Source organism: Anomaloglossus baeobatrachus, chromosome 4 (genome assembly GCF_048569485.1).
Source record: "Anomaloglossus baeobatrachus isolate aAnoBae1 chromosome 4, aAnoBae1.hap1, whole genome shotgun sequence".
Lineage (NCBI taxonomy): Eukaryota > Metazoa > Chordata > Amphibia > Anura > Aromobatidae > Anomaloglossus > Anomaloglossus baeobatrachus.
Genome location: NC_134356.1, coordinates 76,091,188 through 76,118,108, shown reverse-complemented (window position 1 = coordinate 76,118,108; position 26,921 = coordinate 76,091,188). Strand labels below are relative to the sequence as shown.

At 38.7% G+C, this 26,921-nt stretch overlaps 2 protein-coding genes across 7 annotated transcripts in view; both read left to right on the top strand.

The window, feature by feature from the left end:
- The window catches only part of LOC142303207 (protocadherin gamma-B1-like), a 184,571-nt gene that overhangs the window by 93,990 nt on the left and 63,660 nt on the right, over nt 1-26,921 (top strand). Inside the window, exon 1 of one of the 6 annotated variants that reach the window (XM_075344407.1) lies at nt 17,820-20,390. The exons of the other annotated variants lie outside the window; for them this stretch is intronic. Within the exon in view, the coding sequence (XP_075200522.1) occupies nt 17,967-20,390 (2,424 nt within the window). The 5' untranslated portion in view covers nt 17,820-17,966. Of the gene's footprint in view, nt 1-17,819; nt 20,391-26,921 lie in introns of those variants that run through there. 6 annotated transcript variants of the gene reach the window in all.
- Nucleotides 3,118-10,074, top strand: LOC142303209 (protocadherin gamma-B1-like). Its single transcript, XM_075344411.1, has 2 exons — nt 3,118-5,692; nt 9,176-10,074. The coding sequence occupies exons 1-2, from the start codon at nt 3,272-3,274 to the stop codon at nt 9,194-9,196; spliced, it is 2,442 nt and encodes an 813-aa protein (XP_075200526.1). The 5' UTR covers nt 3,118-3,271; the 3' UTR covers nt 9,197-10,074.

The window sequence follows — 26,921 nt, the reverse complement described above, 5'->3', positions numbered from 1 at the left end:
CAGGTCTTCTTCACCCACTGCCAGTGCCGGATCGTCCCTGGGAAGTGGTGGGAATGGACTTCCTGGGAGATCTGCCCAAGTCAGCAGGTCACAAGGTCGTATGGGTCATCACGGATCACTTCTCTAAAATGGTCCACTTGGTGCCTCTCCCACGACTCCCGACGTCACGTGCTCTCGCCACCTTATTCATTAGGCATGTATTTAGGCTGCATGGCATGCCTGACAAGGTGGTGAGCGACCGGGGTCCCCAGTTCGCGTCTCGCTTCTGGAGGGAGCTCTGTAAGCTCCTGCAGATAGAGCTGAACATCTCCTCCGCATACCATCCCGAAACCAATGGACTGGTAGAGAGGACCAATCAGACCTTGGTAACTTACCTCCGCCATTTTATCTCCGCGCACCACGACAACTGGGCTAACCTCCTTCCTTGGGCCGAATTTGCCATTAATAATTCGGTCCATGAATCCTCTGGTCAGACTCCGTTCCTGCTCAATAACGGACAACATCCCAGAATCCCGGTTCCTATGCCCATAACGTCACCCGATCCTAGAGTGGAGGATTGGGCGACCGAGGCCCGGGAGATCTGGGATAACACCCAAGAGGCCCTTAAGAGGGCTAAAGACCGGATGGTGACAACGGCTGATGAGCGCCGCCGCCCTGCACCATCCTTCGCCCCTGGTGACCTAGTGTGGCTGTCCTCTAAGAATGTTAACCTACGGGTACAGGCAGCCAAGTTCGCCCCCAGGTACCTGGGTCCGTTTAAAGTGCTAGAGCAGGTGAACCCGGTGGCATACCGACTCCAGCTCCCTCCACGCTGGGCTATAGCCAACACCTTTCACGTGTCCCTCCTGAAACCCGTACGACTTAATAAGTTCTCGGGGTCCCTGACGCCTCAAACTGACCCCCCCGCCCGACGACTCTGAGGTGGCGAAGCTTGTGGAGACAAACGTTATACGGGGCAGGAGGTACTACCTTGTGGAGTGGGTCGGCCGTGGTCCGGAGCATAGATCCTGGGAATTGGAGGATCATATCCACGCCCCGGGTTTGATAGCGGCCTTTGAGCATGGGCAGGGGGGGGGGCCTAGACGGGGGGGTAATGTTACATCTCGTGGCTCTCCTGTGGCAAGGAAGGAGACAGTCTGCTTGCCTGCCATGAGTGCTCCTCCTCAGCAGCGCCAAAGGTCTGCCAGACTGCGCAGAGTGCAGGAGAAACCTCCTCAGAGAGGCAGCACAAGGGTGACACCTAGTGGTACTCCTGTTGCAAGAAATGAGACGGTCTCCCATTCCTTTCCTGCCGCAGCTCCTCCTGCTCAGCAGCCTCGAAGGTCTGTGAGGTTGCGCAATGTGCAGAGGTTTGCTGCTCAGGGAAGCAGTGAGACTCCCGTTATCTCTACACATTGTGAGACCGAGGATCCCGCCTCTATTTCCCAGAGGCAGGAGGGTGAGCATGTGCTATGCTTGGTGGATCCTGATTCGCCCACTGACGTCACACGGCCTGATGACAAGGCTGGTGACGTGGTGAATCCTGACTGGCCAGGCTGGGATGTCGTGGATCCTGATTGGGTCAAGTCCGTCATCTCCGCCTCGCGCCCGCCCTTGGCTGGAGCTACACCTCCTTAAAAGCTCCTCCTGCCATCATGGCGGCGCGCGACCGTCCTTCTATGTTTGGATGTCTGGCAGCGTGCTGCCACGCCACTGCTCAGGCATTATCTTCCTCTGTGGGCTTGGCCCTTGCTGCTTAGGCAGCCCCTGGTTTGCAGGCCGTGTCCCTGCCTTGCTGCTCCGGCTGCTCCTTCTACAGGCCGTGTTCCTGTCCCAGGTGAGCTCCTCGAGTCTCCACTGGACTCACCTGGTTATTGAAAGCACACGTGCGTGGGCACCTCTGTGCTACCCTCATGCCATATTCTCGTGACTTCCACTGGCACACGTGCGTGGGCACCTCTGTGCTTCCCCGTGCAACAGGTACACCGAGCCGTGTGATCCCTGCCATACAACTCACACGGGTTAGAGCAGACCGGTGTACATAGATCGTCTGTGACATTCCAGACGATCGCTAGCAGCAACCCGCTCACTCTTCACCCACCATAGCAGCGGTCCCTTACACCGCACAGTGGACCTTGACCGGCGGAAGCTGTCCATTCCCCATCTTGGCACGCTTCCCCGGGTCCCCCTCGTAACAGATCTGTAGATCATTTTAAAGTAATTCAAGAGCTGGTCATAGTAGGAGCAGTTGATTGTTTAAAAAATGGTTTTGGTTTTTGAAATATATGCTTAAAAAATGTAAAAAAATATTTTGTTAAAGATACATAGTCAGCAACATCCAACATGTCTTGAAGAATGCTATTTATCAGTGGTCCATGACATAGGCAAAATTGTTTTAAAAGATGTTGATTTTATAGGAACAGCTGCAGGCTTATGCGTTGGATTCTCTGTTGAGCAGACAAGAAATGGCTTCAGGTTGTTAGAGTTTCTTAACAGCGTATTGTGTGCGCTCTTTGGTTCGTTTGTGTCAGCTTTCTCATGTAACCTACATGTTGTGATATTGCAGATAGTAGTTACTGCATGACTCAAGTACAACAGTTTGTTCTCCCAAAGTGTGGGGAATAAATATTGAATGATACCACTAAAAGTTGAAATCATCAACAAAACATATACATTAAAAAAAACCTTTTTACTGGATTGTTGTAAATATACCCTCTGTCTTCTTTCTTATTCCTTTGGTGGATTTGAAAAACATAAAAAATCTTTCATCTGTACTATTTGATTATGAAATCATGATTATCTGTTTATTAAGCCTTCATAGTTATAATTTGTTAATTTGTTTTTAAGAAAGTCAATTTTCTTTAATGACCGTTCATTCTTCGTTTATGAAAACTGAATATAATAGGTTATTAATAAGATGCAGAAAACTAGAAAACAATGCAGGGATCTATTTTTTTTGTTAGAATTAAAACAGCAATTAAAAAGTAAATATTTTGAATGTTTCAAATTTATACTTTATAAAGACATTGCAATTCTGTATTTTCACCTCTGAGCGCCGCTGTTTAACCAGAAAGTGAAAAATGCAGTACTGAAAATCCACTGGTGTTTTCCTTTGTCATATACATTGCTGATCTGCAGAAAGAACCACAGACATTTTCTGGCTTCTCCGGGACACAGAGATAAGGATACAATTTGATAAAACAATTACAGATATAATGAATATTGTTCTATTTAACATTTGCATTGGGAGATAAAGGTTTACTGGATATATTTTGGATTTTTTTCCCTGTGGATGGTCAGGATGGAATCTCTTACACAAGGCTGCACAGGAATCAGATGGCAAGTAATATATGTCTTATTTTATTATCTTTGTTCCTCAGTTTCTGGACAGATTCATTATTCCATTGTAGAAGAAATGAGGAAAGACTCTGTTATAGCAAATATTGCAGATGACCTTGGATTTGATGATAAACAGCTCTCATCTAGAAAACTGAGGATTGTATCCAGAGCTGCAGAAAAATATTTCTATCTAGATCTTAATAATGGAAACCTGTTTATAAAGGACAGGATAGACAGAGAGACATTGTGTGGTACGGAGGTTTTATGTTTCCTAACCTTTGATGCTGTGGTTGAAAATCCATTTAATAATTTTAAGATCAAAGTTGAAATTCAGGATATAAATGATAATTCTCCACAATTCTACCATAATACAATTACTTTTGAAATAATTGAATTAACCTCACCAGGAGCAAGATTTGCTTTACAGAGGGCAGAAGATCCAGATATTGGTAGTAATTCAGTGCAGACATACAAGCTCAGTGATAATCAGTATTTTACACTTACTGAGAATATCAGAATAGATGGAAGTAAATATCCAGAGCTTGTACTAGAGAAACCATTAGATCGAGAGAAACAGGACATTCATAGATTAATACTAACAGCCTTGGATGGAGGAAATCCTATCAGGTCTGGTACAACATTATTAAAAGTTACTGTTATAGATGCCAATGACAATGCCCCTACATTTATACCAAATATGTACAAAGTCAACTTAAAAGAAAACATCTCAGTTAATTCTACAGTAATCATGTTGAATGCTACAGACAATGATGAAGGAGTCAATGCACAGATCACATATTCTTTTATTAAAACATCTGGAAACATCCACCATACAGGAATATTTAGTATTAATCCAAATACTGGTGAAATCAGGATCAATGGGAATCTAGACATTGAAGAAACAAAGAATTATGAATTGTCCGTACAAGCCAAGGATGGAGGAGGCCTTGTAGCGCATTGTACGGTTCTGGTGGAGGTCATAGATGTAAATGACAATGCTCCTGAGATATCTATCACCTCATTATCTTCTCCGATTCCTGAGGATTCCGCACCTGGAACAATGATCGCTCTGATTGAAATCAATGACCAAGATTCTGGAGATAATGCAGATGTTCACTGCCAAATTCTTGAAGATGTTCCCTTTAATTTATTATCATCAGACAATTACTATAGACTTGTTTTAAGTGGTACTATAGACAGAGAGAAAACATCTTCCTATAATATCACCATTATAGCTACAGATAGGGGATCCCCACCTCTTTCCAGTACACGAGTTCTGAGATTAGATATCTCAGATGTCAATGACAACCCCCCGACTTTTTCTAAATCTTCCTATATGGCTTATGTACCAGAGAACAATTTACCAGGAGCTTCAATATTCAGTATACAAGCCTCAGATCCTGACACTGGAGACAATGCTAAAATAATTTACTCAATTTCTAATACCATTACAGAAACTCCTTCAGTGACATCTTATCTCTCCATCAATATAGAGACCGGAGTTCTTTATGCTCAAAGATCATTTGATTATGAGCAGAATAAGGAATTTATAATCGAAGTCACAGCCTCAGACACTGGATCCCCCTCTCTGAGCAGCAATGTTACATTATTTATCAATATAGTGGACCAGAATGATAATGCTCCAAAGATCTTATACCCAACACCAGATACTGGTGGGTCAGTTGTGTTTGAGATGGTTCCTTTTGTTTCTGAGCCTGGCTCTTTAATAACTAAAGTTGTGGCGGTGGATGCAGACTCTGGACATAATTCCTGGCTCTCTTATCACTTTATTCAAGTGTCAGACCAAAAGCATTTTGTGATTAGTGAGCGCACAGGGGAGATCAGAACATCACGTATCTTTAACGAAAAGGACTTATTGAATTACAAGGTTGTGGTGATGGTGAAGGACAATGGAAATCCCATTCTCTCTGCTACAGCCACCTTAAGTCTTATTATTGCAGATGACTTTCAGCAGGTTGTTCCTAAGCTCAGCAACAAACTGAAAGATGAAGAAACTCAAAACAACTTACAATTATACTTAGTAGTTGGACTTGCACTTATTTCCTTGCTCTTTATTATAACTGTGATGGTGGCAATTATATCTAAATGTAAGCAGCCAAAACCATTACCAGCCTTCTCTTCTCTCGCTACAAATCTGTATCCTCCAATTGATCCCAGGACATTCTCCATGTACAGTGATGGATCGTTACCTTTACCATACTCATATAATATGTGTGTGGCACTAGATCCCGCTGATGGTGACTTTTCTTACATGAATCCAAGTAGAAATGTTCTTGTAGAAAACCTGATTGATGCTGATAACACAGAACAAGGAACTCAGTTTCCTAAAGAGACATGTCCAAGCGCAGAACAGGTAAAATGTTTTCACTTTCTGTTTTAGAAAAGGGCTGTATTATGTAATATGTGATTTCTAGAATTTTTTTCTTCTTCAGAAACCTCTGTTTTATAACTGCCCTTCATAATATTGTTTTGCTACCAGAGTTTAGTTTCTATTAGTATAATCTAAAATAAGCAGAGTCACAATTTCTTCTTAATTTTTCATATTTGTGTAACGATTATTTACATAGTTACATGGGTTGAAAAAAGACCTAGTTCCAACTTGTTTAACTTTCCTCCACTAATTATGTATTTTCTCACTAGCTTATAAGTAACCATCTTGTGTACTGAGAAAATCATCCAGCCCTTTTTTAAAATTTGTTATAGTGTCAGCCACTACTTGTTATGATAGGGCATTCCATAATCTTATTACTCTAACTATAATGAACTGTAAACAACCCTTTACTATTTAGGTGCAGGAATCACCTTTCATCAGGAGACCAGAAGAGGCACAATGGCCTTAGTACAGATGCTTTCCAAAACTGTAGTTGCAGCATCTGTACTAAGGCCATTGTGCCCCTTCTGACTCCTGATGAACTCCAATCATCATTTTTTGGAGAGGAAAATGCATAGAGAAATAGAGTTAAAGGGAACCTGTCATCAGAAATTTTGCTTTAAACCTAAAAGTTTCCCCCTCTGCAGCTCCTGGGCTGCATTCTAGCAAGGTTCCTGTACTTTTTGTGGCCCCTTTTAAACCAAATTAAATACTTTATAAACTTGTACCTTTTGCTATGTAAATTTTGTAAATTGTCCATGGGGGCGGGCTCTCTGCTGACCATTGCTGTTCCTCCAGCAGATTTACGCCGCCCCCAACGCTGAATTTCATATCTCAGGACGCCGCCCCTGAGCGCCCGTGGTCCCACGCATGTGCTGTGCGACTGTAGCGGGACTGTGCACGTGTGACCACTGGTGACATTTTGCGCAGGCACGAGGTTATGGGCGGCGCTGTGAGTGTCATCAGCAAGTGCCGCCCATAACCTCGTGACCGCACTTTCCCCTCTTCCTCCAGCGTTCTGCGCAAGCGCTTGCTGGCCAGGTGACCCAACGTCACCTCTTTCCCATCTTGCCCTGCTGGGAAGTAGGTGACTTCAGGTCATCTGGCCGGCGAGCACTTGCGCAGAACGCTGGAGGCAGTGGGGGAAAGCGCGTCCATGAGATTATGGGCGGGCACTTGCGATGCAATCACAGCGCCACCCATAATCTCGTGCTTGTGACACACGTCACCAGTGATCCTGACGTGGGCGGCACCTCGGGCGCAGTGGGCGGCGTCCTGATGGATGAAATGGAGCGTGGGGGGACGGCGTCAATTTGCTGGAGGAACAACAACGGTCAGCAGAGAGCCCGCCCCCATGGACGATTTACAAAATTGACATAGCAAAAGGTACAAGTTTATAAAGTATTTAATTTGGTTTAAAAGGGGCCACAAAAAGTACAGGAACCTTGCTAGAATGCAGCCCAGGAGCTGCAGAGGGGGGAACTTTTAGGTTTCAAGCTAAATTTCTGATGACAGGTTCCCTTTAAAGAAAAAAAAATTTCTAACCAGTTGTTTGTCCTCTTTTGTGTGATGATGTCAGATGAGTAACCTAATATTTCATTATCATTGTCAATACAGTTATTCTTCTAACACATATTCATATTATTATTGACCTATTCTGGCGTTCAAGTAGAGAGAACAGAGAGAGATGGAGGGAGCGCTGCCGGGGAATGAGGGCACCGCTCAAATTAGGGTGTTATACTCCATTGACAGATAGGGACAGATGTTTTTGAGGGACAAGCTAATTATGCACACCTGTAATGTCATATTTATATACATGGATATACTACCATTCTCTTATTAGTAATCTCTACTATCTATATTTTTCCTGGTGTACTTTCTATAACTATATGTTTATCAGCATTGACATGTTTTTTTTATGTAAATCTGATTAGTAGGGAGAATATTTATCTTCTTCCTCTAAATAGTTACTTGGCTATATTGATGCTCATTCTGCTCAGCTCATATGTTTGATTTTCCTTTCTTTTTATGTGTTGTGTTTGTATAGGGTATTTTTAATCATAAGCCAATACATTTGATCTTTTATATTCAATTTATAAGGTATATGCTGCTAACCACTGATTTTTCCATAACTCTTGGTATTCTGTTTTTTTATGTAAAATTAATGTTTAATTTACCCAGACTCAGGCTTCCTTCTTCCTGTGTTAAATTAGTTATTTCCGGAGGGGAACTTTGACTTTTGTCTTTCTGAATGATCACTGGAACAGCCAGTTCCTTGGTGAATACGGGTGAAAAGTGCCTGTTTAATACCTCAGTCTTTACTTCCTGTCATCTATAATTATCCTGTTATATTCTTTTATGGTTCTGATATCATCCTTTTATTCCTTTTGGCATTGATGTTTTTATAAAAAATTGGGGGTTTATTTTAATGTTTTTGGCAATTTCAGTAGCTAATTTTGCTAGCTTGATTTATTTTTTACATTTCCTATTTAATATTTTATACTCCTGAAATCCTATTTCTGTTTTCTTAGCCTTCAAGATATTGAATTCCCTTTCTTTTTGTTATTTTACTTTGTACAAACTTATCCACAGTGGTTATTCCTGGACATTTTATTACCAGAGGGTATAAGTTTTGTACAGGACTCTAGTAGTATATCCTTACGCTTGCCTCATTTATGTTCGTTATCTCCAGTAACAAGTTTTTATGATGCAGATGGTTGGGCTAGTCTGTGAAAAAACTCTTTTTATGTAATTTATTGGGGGTTTCCCTGTTTAAAATTCTTAAGGAAAGCTGTTATACATTGTAGAGGATTAGCTCTATTCCGTATTACACAGACAATATATTGATTTGAATAGAATCTGTGTAATGCGTAAAGACTATCTATCATTTTAATTTGCATTTAATAATTCAATAATACACAAGAAAAAAGGCAAATTTGTTATATATCTGTTAATGTACTTTTTTCTCATCTGGGTCTGATCATTCACTGAATTTCTGGGTAAAATCTGTATTCAATAAAAGATAGATTTTTGCATTACTAAGATGGAAATTTAAAGTGTTACATATTAAGAAGGGAGACAGAGGAAAAAGCTAGAGGCAGACAATGACATTTTACTGCAAGTTCTCCAAGAATGACAGCTACAGTTTTTCATAGACCAACTGTCATCTTTTATCTCAGCAATAGAAAAATCTGTCTTCACTGAAGACAGATTATACCTGTGAATTGAACATTTAGATAATGAAAATAAATTAATTTATTTGATAATATATATTAAAAGCTTTTTTATTTTCACTTTGATGAAAATTGATGAACATTTTTTGAAACAGCAGTTACTCTTTAAAGCTCTTTTTGGTGGCATGTCAGGAAACTGGAGTATTCACAGACAATTTTCTTTAGATTACAGATAATTGCTAAGGTTACTAATTGAGAGAAAAATTATGGTTTTATTTTCTTTTTTGTAAAGGGGCCCAACATAAAGGAATAATTGTTGAAAGCGGACTACTGGACCAGTGGGCGGCAGACCTTGGGTTCACAATGACTTTAGAGAGGTGGACCGGATGTTATGAGGCTCCAAGGGGAGCCCAAGGGGAGCAATCAGACTTCATTATCTGAAACGTCTATCAAGCTCTTTCACTGTGCATATTATGTCCCTGTGTTCCTTCACACCATTTACCCTAAGTCTTCTCATCGATATTTTAAAGGGTATGGACAGATGGGGGATATCTCCCACATATGGTAGACCTGTCCTGTGGGGCAAAGATTCCGAGGAAAGTTATAGCCTTACTGAATACATTGACTGATCATCCTATACCCTTTTCCCAGGAGATTCTGCTGATAGGAGATAAGCCAGCATGGGTTCCTAACAAATTACACCAACTCATTATCTTTGTTACGTTAGCAGCTAAGATATATGTTGCCAGTCAGTGGAAATCATCATCCCCGTATCTAGCTATGGTAAAAAAACAGGTTGACCTTATAATACTCTATGAAAAAATAGAGGCAACTGGGGGTGACGGTCTTGAACTATTTTGGGCCATATGGGCCGTGGGGATTTATTTGATATTAATGATCACTGAAGATTGTACTTGCCTTCTTTATTTTTTTTGGCCGTTCAATAAAATTTTGTTGAAATTAAAAGCAGACTACTTGAAACTTGGGTATGCACATTGATATCTCATCCAGCATTACAATATAATTAACAACTTACAATGTAGGCAAGTTGGAATGTAGCAAGTCAATTACAGACCTCATTCAGCAAAAATACTACATTGATCTACAAAGCAGTATTTTCTGGTATGGTGTATTGCAAATGGTGAAATATGTGATAACTTCTCTAGGAAAAATTAACATGCTACAGATTTGACATCCAAATCATTGGTAAATTTGCGTTACAAAAAAAAAATAAATAAAAAAAATAATATATATATATATATATATATATATATATATATATATATATATATATATATATATATATTAGACCAGTGACGTTCTTAAAGTCATATGTACAATCTAAGCACAGTTAAAAATAATAATCCTATACTAACATTTGAACTGTGTTACAATAACATGATTTTTTTTCTTAGTTTCAAAACAGAAAACATCTATAAATGAAAAATATTGCACAAGATTAAAAAAAATTGTGTTTTTGTATATACAATTTATTGAGTACTATCTAAGTTTCCTATGGATTTTTTTTTGTCTAGATAGGTTATTGTATCTCTTTATATTAGGAACTGACATGTTGTATAGTACAGATGTAGAATCTAAATTACAATAATATTGTGCTATATTTTTAAAATGAAATAATGCTGTAAAAATTAAAAATTTTGTATTTTCATAAAATCTAGAATTGTAATATGTCCAAGAAAGAAAATAGATATTCTCAAATAATTGGCAAACAGTTACTAATTAACTAGTTAAAGGTAATATGTTGTAAACTTTCAGTGTTTTAAGTTTTAATACTCATCATATCCTTTTGTAAGCCATATATTGTCTGAGCATTATTTACTAAAACTGTCTAATAAAATCTTGCTTTGTTACCTACAGCAAAAATATATAAATAAAAGCATTTCTTATTCTAAATATGATTATTATAGCAATGTTTATTACAAATCAGTTTTAGAAATGGAGTCTGAGCTATGGTTGGTTGTTAGAAGCAACTATGATGGTTTTGATAAAGTCCTCTGTGCCTGAATGTAAAGTGTGCTGAATATTTAAAAGATTTTTTACAAGGCTTTAATGCCCTAAATAGAGATGAGTCAATAAATTTAAGTGGAATATAATTCTACTCGAATTTGAAAAAAATCTGTAATAGCCAAACTGATATATTTTTTGTAATTTGCTTCTATGTGGACTTAGGAACATGGCAGACATTTTTCTGAACTTAAAGACCTTAAGAAGTTTAAAGTTAAAAAAGTCTTTATTCTCACCTTTTTGCTCACCTCCTATGGCACTACACACAATGTCACCATTACTCAAATTTCCTTAAAAAAAACCCGTGACATTTTGTTTGATCCGCTAATCTGTAGTCCTAAAGCAAACCTTTGTGGAGGTTCTAGAGTTTAAATAGATATGAAAAAGCATCTAAACTAAAAGGGATCATGGAGAATCTTAGTCATGAGCAAAAAGACAATTACATTTGATTAGTCTTGAGAAAAGATGTTTAAGTGAAGGACATGACTAATAAGCCTCCTACAAAAAATGTGTTAAAAATATATTGTTCCATGTAAAATTTCCTTGAAGGGTAATGAGGTGCTGTTATTTTCTAGAGAACAAAAATGTTCAAGCTCTTGATTAACATTTTTTTTTGGTTGCAAGTGCAGCTGTGAATCTTTAGGAAATACTACAGCACTTTAGAAGCCACTCATAGCAGAAGGAGTTTATTGTTTTCTGAGATATCTAATATATAAATTTTGCCCCTATCTACATAATGGGGAAAAAGTGAAACAAAAAGTGTATCCGCACCGTCGCATGTACAATCACAAACTTTTGCACACTCGCACGTCTAGACCCCGAGAGCGTCATAGGCTATGTTGTAAGGCGAAATTTTAACCCTGCACGTTCCAATTTATTAATCAATTCTGCCCCTATCTTCATAATGGGGAAAAGTGAAACGAAACGTCGCATTTACAATCACAAAATTTTGCACAGACACCTCATGTGACCCAGGGAATGTCATAGACTATGGTTTTACAGGAAAATTTAACCCCGTGCTTTACAGTTACTCTACAAAAAACATGTCTTCAATAAAGTAAATGGAGCCTGGAACTACAGGTTATTAGTAGGAGCTGTGAGTGGTTGCTAAAGGAACAAAAGACATTCATAGTATAAGAAGCTTATATGTGAGGTAATAAGGTGTCGGTGGGGAGACGGATAGAGAGATATAGAGAGACAGACAGACAGAGACAGACAGGGAAAGAGACAGAGAGATAGAGACTGACAGGGAAAGAGACAGACAGAGACAAACGGTGAAAGAGACAGACCTGGATAGAGACAGATGGAGAAAGAGACAGACATACATGCAGACAGGGACAGAGACAGGCAGACAGGGAAAGAGGTGACAGCCAGAGAGACAGACAAAGATAGATGGAGAAAGACACAGACCTTGATAGAGACAGATGGGGAAAGAGACAGAGAAATAGAGACAGACAAAGAGACGAGGAGACAGACTGGGAAAGAGACAGACCTGGTAAAAAGACAGACCTGGAAAGAGACAGACCTGGAAAGAGACAACTGGTGAAAGAAACAGAGAGATAAAGACAGACAAAAAAAGAGACAGACAGACAGGCAGACGGGGAAAGAGACAGACGGTGAAAGAGACAGACGGGGAAAGAGACAGATGGGGAAAGAGGCAGATGGGGAAAGAGGCAGACAGGGAAAGAGGCAGACGAGGAGAGAGGCAGACGAGGAGAGAGGCAGACGAGGAGAGAGGCAGACGAGGAGAGAGGCAGACGAGGAAAGAGGCAGACGAGGAAAAAGGCAGATGAGGAAAGAGGCAGACGAGGAAAGAGACAGACAGAAACAGACGGGGAAAGAGACAGATCTGGAAAGAGACAGACGGAGCACATTACTTGGCCAATTTAGTTAAATCTGTGTGGAATATCTGTGGTGTTGAAATATATGTTGTGAAATGCATCTATTAGCTTAGTTTTTGCCTTTTAATAATTACATTTCAATCTATTTGTTTTATCTTTTTTGTGTGCAGAATACATTTTTGTTAATACATTCTATTTTGTTAACAGCAGTTATTAACCCGGGTGAAGCCGGGTAGTACAGCTAGTATACTTATATTAATGGAACAAAGACTTACACTTAAATATCCAATAGAAGAATTTAATCATGACATTTGTCAGCCTTACATAATGTGTAACAGGTGTGGGGAATCTCCAGCCCATAACGTCTCTTCCTGCAGCACCCAAGAAGATTCTCTGGGAGCACAATGATCTGGCTGCCAGCACTGTTTTGCTGTCCACCAGCCCTTTAAATCTTATTTAGTCTACAAGTACACACATGGAGCATTCACTACTGAAAGCTGGGATGCTCATAATGCTGTATTCAATCCTGATGCTAGCCAGGGCCATTGACAGGACATTCTTTTTGGGCTATCCTATCATGAAGGCAGCAGTCTTAGCATGTCCTATGTAATGTATGGATCCAAAAAATTGGTCTGCACTCAGACAAGTGGGTGGTGGTGCAAGTGCAAGTGAAAAATGGGTGCAATCCTAGATAATAAATAAATTCACTGCACTCATAGGTTGTGATGCAAACATTTTTTTTTACATTTTTTGAGGAGACTGTGAAGTGATTCGAGGTTTTGACCCCGCCTGGGTCTTAGTCAAGAGTCGCTTAACGATGGGTGCCTGGGCTATGGAAAGTGGATTATAACATTGGTAGGGAATACCTTGAGGATAAAGGTCCAGGGTTTAGCCAGCAAAACAGCGCTAGGGCTGGTGATATGGTGATAATCCACTCAAATTTCCATATACCAGGCACCCATCTTTAAGCGACTCTTGACTAAGACCCAGGCGAGGTTGAAATGTTGAATGACTTCACAGTTGCCTCAATAAATTTAAAACATTTTTTGCATCACAATCTATGAGTGCAGTGAATTTATTTATTATCTGTGTAATGTATGAGCAACGGTCTCAGCATCTTCTATAAGTAAATAAAAAAACGCGTAAGATATGAAATGAAAAATTAACACATTAAAAACTAGACATTTCAAGCAAAACATACGTCGGGGTAGTGGGGGGTCTATGTTATACATAGTTACATAGTTACTAAGGTTGAAAAAAGACCTAGATCCATCTAGTTCAACCTTCCTCCACCAGTTCTACATTTGGTCACTGTCATTTATAACCAACAATGCTTTGTGTACTGAGGCAGCTTTATTGCCTTTAGTAAGTCTGCAGTCACTTTTATTTATGATAGCTATATTAACATCATATGTATATGTACTTTACAAAGAAGTACTGCTTCTTACCATTAGCTTTCTAATTGTGATTCACTTGAAGAAATTATTATTGTAACAGATAGTGGCATGAGCATCTGTCACTGTACTTTTTGCACCAGCAATTTGTAATGTTCTTGCAATTTTGAAATCTAAAATATTAATAATAAAAATTGCTACTTTGCACAAATTCATCTCCACCTTTTTTGTCTCCTTTTTTACAATTTAATTGGTGGATTGTGCCTTTTTCTCTAGTTGATGTGGGTATAACCATTTTCTTGCAGCTCTGTTTTTACACCATGACCAGTATGAAAAAACAAGATTGACCAAAGGGTTCTTTGTTCTTATCTTGTATGTAAACCAGTCCTAATGTATTCTATGTTATGTATAAACCAATTTTAATACCTCATATTTTATGTATATTAAACAGTCTCAGTGTCTCCTATGTGATGTATACAGGAATCTCAGTGTCTCATATGAGTTATATACATCAGAGTCCCAGTGTATCCTATGTGATGTATACAGCAGTCTCAGAGTCTGCAACGTGATATATATAATGCTAAAAAAAAAAATTAAGGGAACACTAAAATACCAATTTGTTGTCTAAATGTTACCTTTATTTTTTTTGAGCAGTATATATGCAGCAGTCTCAGTGTCTTCACTGTGATGTATACAGCAGAGTACCAGTGTATCCTATGTGATCTACATAGCAGATTCGGTATATTTTATGTAGAGTACACAGCCATCTCAGTGTCACCCCAGTGATAACGCATGCAAACAATGAATGGAAGAATATATTTAGCATAAAAAAATGGTCATTTTAATATCTGCCCAGTCGCCACAACAATTCATATCTCGTTACTGGAAACCTACACTAAACTGAGCCTATCTCTGGGTTACAAACATCAATGTGTATGGGCATGTAGGAACCTGTTAATGAAGAATAAACTCACCTGGGGCTAATGGTGGAAGGGTGCACAGTCAGAGGACATGACACCATAATCTAGACTAAAAGAATGATGGCACTCCAAAAATGCAGTCTGAAAAGGTGCATAACTGAACATGACATATAATAAAAAAAGACAGTTGCACTCGGAAATGCTAAAACATGCAAACAATGAATGCAAGAATACAGATATACACTACTTCTTAAAGAAATCTAGGAAAAAATGAGATATTTAGCATACAAAAATGGCCATTTTAATATCTGCCCAGTAGCCACGTCAAGGCATATCTCATTACTGGAAACCTACACTAAACTGAAGCCTCTCGCTGGGTTACAATCCTCCATGTGTATGGGCATAGAGGAACCTGCTACTAAAGAATAAAATCACCTATGGCTAATGGAGTGGGGTGCAGTGTCAGTTGGCAGGACTCAGTTATCTAGACAAAAAGACTGATGGCATTTTTTGTTACATGTCACGTTCAGTTTTGCACCTTTTCAGACTGCATTTTGGGAGTGCCATCACTCTGTAGTGATACATTTCCCACTTTGAAAAGACATACATTGAAATATACATCTGTTTTGATAACAACTTACTGAGTCACCTACACTCCAGACTAACACAAATCTAAAAAAATTAGATGCTAATCGCACCATTATCACACACCTCACCAAACAAAAGCCATTCCTGCAATCACATTTGGGGTGAATCTGTTAAATGTTTTACTAAATATAGCTGGTTTGTTCAACCCACAAATGATCTTATAGATATCCAAATGACCCTTGGCAGAAAACAAATTCTCAATATCTGATGTATAGGCTAACTTGTTCAAAGACGTTGATAAAATAGCAACAGCTGAAGGCTTATGCCTTAGGTAGTGTATTGAGCAAACAGGAAATTTGCAATTAGTTAATGGTTAGAGTTTCATAAATGTGCTGTCATGACTCTGATTGGTGGTGGTCTGTTCTACTGCCGAGCTGATGCTTGGTTTTGTAATATTATACAGTGGACTGGTTGTTCACGGTCTCAGGCCCTGTGGAATTGGCTTGTTCTTTGGAAACTCATTCCAGGTGATTGCTCTGTTTTATATTGGAGCTGCTTCTTCTGAAATGCCACCTGTTTTGCAGCAGTTGTTGCTCGCTGCTGTAAGTGACAATTTTGATCTTGTCACACTACTTCATTCCTAGTACCCTCCTCCACCTGTTTCCCTTACCCTGACTTGACTCCCTGACTCCTAGACCCCTGTGTCCTCGGCTTCATTCTTGCTCTTTGTACCTGTCATGTCTTCCTGGTTTCCAGACCTCCGCCTTGCATCCTGACCTTGGCTCTGCTCTCTTCCTTTGTACCTGACGTGTCTTCCTGGCTTCTAGACTCCCGACTTGTATCCTGACCTCGGCTCCATGCTCTCCCTTGTATTGGATGCAAATTCCCGGCTACAGACCTTTGACTTGTTTTGCTACTCCTCCACTAGTGTATCTAGTGTCACCTAGTGTTAAAGCATCACACGTGTACTATGTAACCATTTGGTTTGCTTGTGTCAAATTTTTACTGTACCCTCAGTGCTGTTATTTTGCAGATAATAATTTCTATATATCTCTAGTAAAACAGTTCATTCTCCTGTTAGAGAAGCCATTTTGTCTTGTTCACTAGTTCACCAGTTAGTCCACAAATTCGTTATATTCATGCACATATAGGTTTTTGTCTGACCAGTTACACAACCAGGAATGAGTAATTGATGTTCTATTACATCTGCTATTTGCTGTGGTGATCACTTAGTCGCCTAGAATTGTTATAGCTTTTAAGTATGTACTCCTCTTGGAATAAGCTGCTTGTTTTACAAGGTTTGATTAATTCACATCCCTTAAAAGCTTTTGCTATGATAACTATATCTAATATAGCCTTGAGACACTATACTCCCTTATGTGGTGATATCTTCAAGTATTTCTTTGGAGCCTAAGCATCATGGCCTAATGACTATATTTGGTATCTATCTAAAATTGTGCAACCATATCACATGTCTCATATTGCGTAATCAGCTTGAAAGGTATAAAAACCTTCCCATTTTTTCTATTAAACAGAGTTATTTGATACACTACGGACTTGTCTTGTCTTGGTGTGTTAAGCGTTACTCTCAGAATCGGCCGATCCATCACATCTACCTGAGAAGGAATAGAGCGCAGCTCTAACACTCCCAACATGTATGAATGCTAAACAATGCCACTCCAACTTAAAATTTTGCAACAAACCAAATGTACACATTTAAATTTCTTTTCTAACAGATTGCTGCCTCCTTTCCTCTTCCCTGGATGAATCAAATAAACATGTCATTTTTCAGCATTACTATTTGCTTTGTAACTATGCTTATATTCTTATTAAGTCTGTGTAATTATAATTTGTTAATGTATTTTAAACAAGTAAAGTTTCTTGAGTATTTTTAACAACTACTTATTCCTTACATACAAATTGGATATAATTCCTTTGTAAAAATAAAATGCCAAAAACTAGAAAAGTGTTCACTGAATGTTTTCTTTTTAGAATATAAACTGCAATAAAAAACTAAATAATTTGAAGATCTAAAATGTATGCTTTATAAATACTGCAATTCTGTATTTTCACCTCTGAGCGCCGCTGTTTAACCACAAAGTAGAAAAATACAGAACTGAAAATCCACTGGTGTTTTCCTATATCATTCACATTGCTCATCTGCAAAAAGAACCACAGACATTTTCTGGCTTCTCTTGGACACCGAGATATGAATACAATTTAATAAGACAATTTCAGATATCATAAATTGTTATTTTTAACATTTGCATTGGATAATAGAGCTTTACTGGATATATTTTGGATATTTATCCCTGATGATGGTCAGGATGGAATCTCCTACACAGGGCTGCACAGGAATCAGATGGCAAGTAATATATGTCTTATTTTCTTATCTTTGTTACTCAGTCTCTGGACAGATTCATTATTCCATTGTAGAAGAAATGAGGAAAGACTCTGTTATAGCAAATATTGCAGATGACCTTGGATTAGATATTAAGCAGCTCTCATCTAGAAAACTGAGGATTGTGTCGAGATCTGCAGAGAAATATTTCTATGTAAATCCTAACAATGGAAACCTGTATATAAAGGACAGGATAGACAGAGAGACATTGTGTGGTATGGAGGTTTTATGTTTCTTAACCTTTGATGCTGTGGTTGAAAATTCTTTTAGTAATTTTAAGATCAAAGTTGAAATTCAGGATATTAATGATAATTCTCCACAATTCTACCATAATACAATTACTTTGGAAATAATTGAATTGACATCCCAAGGAGCAAGATTTGCTTTACAAAGTGCAGAAGATCCAGATATTGGTAGTAATTCAGTGCAGACATACAAGCTCAGTGATAATCAGTATTTTACACTCACTGAGAATATCAGAATAGATGGAAGTAAATATCCAGAGCTTGTGCTAGAGAAACCATTAGATCGAGAGAAACAGGACATTCATAGATTAATACTAACAGCCTTGGATGGAGGAAATCCTATCAGGACTGGTACAACATTATTAAAAGTTGTTGTTATAGATGCCAATGACAATGCTCCTATATTTACTCAAAATATGTATAAAGTCAACTTAAAGGAAAATATCCCAGTTAATTCTACAGTGATTATGTTGAATGCTACAGACAATGATGAAGGTGTCAATGCACAGATCACATATTCTTTTCTTAAAACATCTGGAAACATCCATCATACAGGAATATTTAGTATTAATCCAAATACTGGTGAAATCAAGATCAATGAAAACTTAGACATTGAAGAAGCAAAGAATTATGAATTATCTGTACAAGCCAAAGATGGAGGAGGCCTTGTAGCTCATTGTAAGGTTCTGGTGGCGGTCATAGATGTAAATGACAATGCTCCTGAGATATCCATCACCTCATTATCTTCTCCGATTCCTGAGGATTCTGCACCAGGAACAATGATCGCTCTAATCGAAGTTCATGACCAAGATTCTGGAGACAATGCCGATGTTGACTGCCAAATTCTTGAAGATGTTCCCTTCAATTTGTTGTCATCGGACACTTATTATAGACTTGTCTTGAGTGCTGGTATAGACCGCGAGAAAACATCTTCCTATAATATCACTATTATAGCTACAGATAGAGGATCTCCACCTCTTTCCAGTACACGAGTTCTCACATTTGATATCTCAGATGTCAATGACAACCCACCAATATTTTTTAAATCTACTTATACGGCTTATGTACCAGAGAACAATCTACCAGGAGCTTCAATATTCCGTATACAAGCTTCAGATACTGACACTGGAGACAATGCTAAAATAATTTACTCAATATCCAACACCATTACAGAAACTCCATCAATGACTTCTTATTTCTCCATCAATGTAGAGACCGGAGTTCTTTATGCTCAAAGATCATTTGATTATGAGCAGAACAAGGAGTTTATAATAGAAGTCACTGCCTCAGACAATGGATCCCCCTCTCTGAGCAGCAATGTTACATTATTTATCCATATAGTGGACCAGAATGATAATGTTCCAAAGATCTTATACCCATCCCCAGATACTGCTGGGTCAGTTGTATTTGAGATGGTGCCTTTTGTTTCTGAGCCTGGTTCTTTAGTAACTAAAGTGATAGCTGTGGATGCAGACTCTGGGCATAATTCCTGGCTCTCTTATCACTTTATTCAAGTGTCAGACCAAAATCATTTTCTGATAAGTGAGCGCACGGGGGAGATCAGAACATCACGTATCTTTAACGAAAAGGACATGCTGAATTACAAGGTTGTAGTGATGGTGAAGGACAATGGACATCCCACGCTCTCCGCTACAGCCACCTTAAGTCTTATTATTGCAGATGAATTTCAGCAGGTTGTTCCCAAGCTCAGCAACAAACTGAAGGATGAAGAAACTCAAAGCAACTTACAATTATACTTAGTGGTTGGACTTGCACTGATTTCCTTGCTCTTTATAATAACTGTGATGGTGGCGATTATATCCAAATGTAAGCAGCCAAAACCATTACCAGCCTTCTCTTCTCTTGCTACAAATCTGTATCCTCCAATTGATCCCAGGACATTCTCCATGTACAGTGATGGATCACTACCTTTACCATACTCATATAATATGTGTGTGGCACTAGATCCTGCTGATGGTGACTTTACTTACATGAATCCAAGTGGGAATGTGCCTGTGGAAAACCTGATTGATGCTGATAACACAGAACAAGGAACTCAGTATCTAAAAGAAACATGTCCAAGCACAGAACAGGTAAGATGTTTTCACTTTGTTTTATAAAGGTCTGTATCAAGTTATATATGATTTCTAGAATTATTTCTTTTTGAGGAACATCTGCTCTTTATAATATTCTTTGCTACCAGAGTTTAATTTCCTTTAAAAGAATCTAAAATAAGCATAGTCACAATTTCTTGTTAACTCTTTATATTTGTGTAACTATTATTATGATGCAGATGGTTGGGATTGTCTGCAAAAACCTATTAATATGTAACTTTTTGGGGGTTTCCCTGTTTACATTTTTTTTTTTGGCCAAAAAGGAAAGCTGTTATACATTGTATCTTTCTCTCTAGAGGATTAGCTCTAGTCTACATTACACAGACAATATATTGATTTGAATAGAATCTGTGTAATGCTTAAAGAGTATCTATTATGTTAATTTGCATTTCATAATACAATAATACACAAGAAAACAGGCAAATTTGTTACATATCTGTTAATGTACTTTTTTTCTCGACTGGGACTGATCATTCACTGAATTTATGGGTAAAATATGTATTCAATAACAAATGATTTTTGCATTACTGACAGAGAATTTTAACCCCTTCAGCAACCGGGCACTTTCCGTTTTTGCGTTTTTTGTTTTTTGCTCCTTTTCTTCCGAGAGCCGTAACTTTTTTATTATTCCGTCAATCTTGCCATATGAGGGCTTGTTTTTTGCGGGACGAGTTGTACTTTTAAATGAAATAATAAGTTTTACCATATAGTGTACTGGAAAACAACAAAAAAATTCCAAGTGCGGAAAAATTGCAAAAAAAGTGGGATCGTACAAGAGTTTTTGGGATATTTTATTCACCATGTTCACTATATGATAAAACTGATGTATCTATGTAATGCCTCAGGTCGGTGCGAGTTTGTAGACACCAAACAGGTATAGGTTTACTTGTATCTAAGGGGTTAAAAAAATTCACAAGTTTGTCCAATAAAAGTGGCGCACATTTTGCGCCATTTTCCGAATCACGTAGCGTTCTTATTTTTTGGCATCTATGGCTCAGTGACTGCTTATTTTTTGCGTCTCGAGCTGACGTTTATAGTGGTATCATTTTTGCGCAGATGCTACGTTTTGATTGCCTGTTATTGCATTTTGCGTAAAACTTGCGGCGACCAAAAAACGTAATTTTGGCGTTTGGAATTTTTTTGCCACTACGCCGTTTACCAATCAGATTAATTGATTTTATATTTTGATAGATCGGGCATTTTTGAACGCGGCGATGTGTATATTTATTTATTTTTTAACCCTTTAATTTTCAATGGGGGGAAAGGGGGGTGATTTGAACTTTTAGGTTTTTTGTTTTTTTTTATTTTCTAAAACTTTTTTTTTACTTTTTTTTTTTTTACTAGTCCCCCTAGGGGGCTATAGCAATCAGCAATCCAATCGCTGATCGCTATCTGCTGATCACAGCAATACAGCTGTAAACAGCAGATTCAGTCACTTTGGTTTTCCCTCTGCTCTCGGCCGAGGGAAAACGAAAGTGAAACATCATAGCAGCAGGCGTCATCACATGACCCTGTGCTGCGATGGCAACCACCGATAGTCACGTGATAACACACGTGACTTCCGGTGGGGGCGGCGGTAAGTAACAAACATGGCCGCGCGCATTTAAATCTTGCTGCCAGACTTTGGCAGCAAGATTTAAGGGGTTAATTAAAGGAATCGCTTCCACCCGTGGCTAGCAGGCAAACATGTCAGCTGTTGAAAACAGCTGATATGTGTGCCGATCCACACCGCCTGCCCGCGGCAGGGGGCGGGGCTTAATGGGACACGATCCTGGACGGATAGATCCGTCCAAGGTCATGAAGGGGTTAATAGAGTTAACTATTGAAAAGAGAGATAGAGAAAAAAGCTGGAAGCAGACAATGACATTTTACTGCTAGTTCTCCTAAAATGAAAGCTACAGTTTTACATAGACCATCTTCTATCTCAGCAATAGAAAAATCTGTTTTCACTGAAGACGGATTGTAAATGGGAATTGAACATTTTAAAAATTAATAGAAATTCATTTCTTTGATAAGATATATTACAAAGTTGTATTTTTACTTTTACTATACATTTATGAAAAAAATATAAACAACTCTTTAATGCTCTTTATGGTAGCGCTTCAGGAAAATGGAGTATTTACAAAGATCATTTCCTTTAGATTATAGGTAATTGCTAAGGGTCCCAATTGAGGGGCAAATTATAGTTTTGTTTTAGTTTTTTGGAAAGGGACCCAACAAAAAAGCATTGTTAAAAGCGGAATACTTTAAATTTGGGTATGCACATTGATCCCTCATCCAGCGTTGCAATATAATTAACAATTTACAATGTGGGCCTAGTCATAATCTAGTATGTCAATACAGACCTAATGCAGCAAAATAGTAATGGTATATTGGAAAGGGTGAAATTTGTGACAACATTTCTAGGAAAAATTAACGTGCTATAATTTTCATATCCAAATCTTTGGTAAATTCACGCTAGATATATATAGTTTTTTGGAGCAGCGAAGTTTCTAAAATCTCATGTACAATCTAAGCACAGTTAAAAAAAAAAATACCCCTATAATAATATTTGAAATTTATTACAATTACATGATTTTTTTCTTAGTTTGAAAACAGAAAACATCTAAGAAATGAAAACCATATTGCACAAGATTAAAAAAAGTTTTTGTTTTTTTTGTTTTTTGTTGTTGTTTGTTTTATAATTTATTGATTACTATCTAGGTTTCCTGTGGATCTTTCCTTGTCTAGATGGGTTATTGTATCTTTTTATATTAGGAAATGACATGTTATATCATACGGTTGTAGATTCTAAAATACAATAATATTGTGCTATATTTCTCAAATGAAATAATGCTGAAAAATTCAAAATTTTGTATGTCCAAAAAATCTAGAATTGTAATATGTCCTAGAAAGAAAATAGATATTCTCAAATAATTGGCAAACAGTTACTAATTAACTAATTAAAGGTAATATGTTGTAACATTTGAGGGTTTTAATACTTATCATATGCTTTTATAAATCATACATTATCTGAGCATTATTTACTAAAACTGTTTAATAAAAACTTACTTTGTTTCTTACAGCAAAATAAATAAGCAAAAACATTTCTTATTTTGAATATGATTCTTATCGTTCATTATTACATTTATTTTTTTACAAATAAGTTTGAGAAATGGAGTCTGAGCTCTGATTGGTTATAAGCAGCTACGCCAGTTTTGATAACGTCCTCTGTACCTGAAGATAAAGTATGCAGAACATATAAAAGGTATTTCCAAGACTGTAATGTCCTAAATAAAGATGAAAAAATAAATTTAAGTGGAATTTTATTCTACTCAAATTTGACAAAAATCTGCAATAGTAAAAATAATATTTTTTTTTGGTATTTTTCTTCCACGTGGATTTAGCAATGGCAGCCAGTTTTCTGAACTTAAAGGCCTTAAGAGGGTTAAAATTGAAAAAGTCTTTAATCTCACCTTTTTGCTCACCTCCTATGGTACTGTGTACATTGTCTCCATGACTCACATTTCTTGGGAAAATACATGTAAAATTTAGTTTTATCCGCTCATCTGTAGTCACAAATTTGGAATTTGTGGAGGTTCTGGAGTTTAATTAGATATGAAAAAGCAACTAAACTAAAAGTTATCATGGAAAATCTGTCTTGAGCAAAAAGACAACTACATTTATTTAGTTTTGAAAATAGATGTTTGAGGGAAATACATGATTAATTAGGCTCCTACAAAAAAATATGTTAAAATGATATTGTTCCATGTAAAATCTCTGAGGAGCTGTCAATTTTTAGAGAAGAAAAATGTTCAGTCTCTTGATTAACATGTTTTTTATGTTGCAAGTGCAGCTGTGAATCTTTAGAAAATACTACAGCACTTTAGAAGCCACTAATAGCAGGAGTTTAGTGTTTTCTAAAAATATACTTATATTAATGGAACAAATTCTTACACTTACATATCGTCAAAAACATCCAGCAGAAGAATTGAAGCATGGCATTTGTCAGCCCTGCATTACGTATAACAGGTGAGGGGAACCTGCAGCCCATGACGTCACTTCTCCCAGCACCCGGGCAGATTCACCAATCCCAGTGGCTCCTATGTGAGGTATCTACACCTGTATAAGAGTTTCCTATGTACTGTATATACATCAGTCCCAATGTATCCTATGTGATGTAAATACATCAGTCCAGGTGTCTGCTATGTGATCCTTATGGCGCCCATGACCTGGTCAGGCACCACTGAGTACTGCACCCATGCTGGGGAAGTGCTTCCAGGTAATTCCAAAGACCAGAATGGGGTGTGTACGCACAGACACATAGCAACCAGGTCTCCAACACCTCTAGAGGGGACCCTTGGGCAGACCCAAGAGGGAGCTTGCCTCCACATCTCAGCAAGGGGTGTAGTGGAGGGCCTGGAAGGTGGGGTGCAGAGGCTATCAGGAAAATAGGAGGAGTGAGCCAGTCTGCTAGTGGAGCACAGCGTTTGCTAGGAGATGCAAAGAGTCGCAAAACTAGTGAGACCCTGCACGTGTGGTAGCTGTTGGCGGGGGAGAACGGTTACGTGTTAGTCAGTCTGAAAGACGCCTAGAGAGAGGTGCTCGAATACGGGGACTGCTGGAGACTAGGCACGCATAGGGCACAGGTCCCTAGAGTAGACGTCCATTTATTGATCTGCTAAACCTGCCGGTGAGGGTACTAGAGGTACCTCACCAACCACACAGAGTCTGAGCCTCAGCAGCAACGAGAAGGCCCATAAGGGGGGTCGAGCCTGGAGCCATCTCTCATTGGTCCACGCTGCCAGCAAATGGGCCAAAAAGGGGAGAAAAGGCAGTAGCAACTTCTTTGGATGAATCCCATGGTACTTCACGTCAGGGGTTATCCGAAACAAGAAGTGCTAGGAAGGCAAGTTGACAGTTACCCTCAGATTGGCCTGAAGGAGTTCCTGGTTCCACCTGGTTATCTCAGCATCACCCGGGTTACCTCACGTTAACAACCAAAGTGAGAAAACAAGTTAAAAGACTTTCTGGACTGAGACTGAGTTATTCTGGGACCTGTTGTTCCAAACACCAGAGCCCCTGGGGCCAGCCTCACGCACGGGAGGCCATACAATCAGACTGCAGACTCCATCAGCCCCAGACGCTCATTAAAACTGCAGTGGCGGTCACCCATATCCCTGACCGCAAACCATGAGTGGCGTCACGACACATATAAACACAAACTACATACCTGTTGCCAAACGTCCCAAAAGAAGACCTTGTGATATCCCTGAGGCGACTACTGCAGGTGGGCTTCACACATATATACAAGTCCAATAGCAGCCTATGTGATATATTTGGATAGTTAAAAGGGTAACAATTAACTTTAGACTTTCATGTTAAAAGTATCACTATCCACTAAAGCTTCGAATGTGCGACTACCTTCATTTTATAGCATAAAAAAAATTGTTTGCAGCACCTTAGGGGAAATCTTATATCCAAGATAAGGGACACAAGTCAAATCCAAGGGATCCTCATGGTTGCCATGTCAGAGAAGAAAAGCAGACAGCACCCTGGGTTTTTTTCAATTTTTCTTAAATCCACCAAGTCAGGCAACATTTCACCCTACTATTGGGCTTTATGGTATGGTATATGCTTGATAAAGCCCAATTGTAGGGTGAAACATTGCCTGACTTGGTGGATTAAAGAAAAATTGAAAAATATCTCGGGATGCTGTCTGTTTTTCCTATGTACCTTCATTTTAGAGACAATCATCTTGGCTATCTCATACAAACGTTTGACTGGCAACTAATGATGGGCTGACCCAAACTGCAAAAGTCCAGATCCGTGCACATTCAAAATTACCCAAGCACTGACCCCAGGCCCGGAGTTCTCAGGGAACTCCGGGTAGTATTCCAGGTCCATCAACTTAGGAAATTAAAATAATAAAGTCAAAATAAAGAAATTAAAATAATAATGTCAAAATAAAGAAAAAGAAAGCAGGTGCATTATACTTACTGAATCTCTCAAGTGGCTGTACACTGCTTCTGGGTCTGCTTATACTACTTTCAAGGCCACTCATTATCCTTCATGCATATCCACTTCTTCCCTTGTCAACCAGCAGTCCCTGCGTCACTGATTGGTTGCAGTCAGACGCGCCCCCACCATGTGTGACAGTGTGGCTGATTGCTTTCAATCAGAGGCGCTGTGTATGCATCTCTATTGGTGTAAAAATAAATAAATTGGCATAGGGTCCGCATCTCAAGGTTCCCATAGTCCTCCAGCTTTGACTGCAAACAACCTAAGTGACATCACTGCGGCTCATTCTCTGACTCAAGCTCACAGCGAGTGGTCATGTTCTATGCCTGCACGCTGTCACATCAGATGTAGCAGAGATGAAATCATCGTGGGACCTCATATGGATTACATCAGACTTGGGTGTTTTAGCGGTTAATAAAGGGAGGAAGAGGTTTTTTTATTCTATTTCAAATAAAGGATTTTTTAAGCGTTTGTTTTTATTTCTTTTCACTTACAGATTAGTAATGGGGG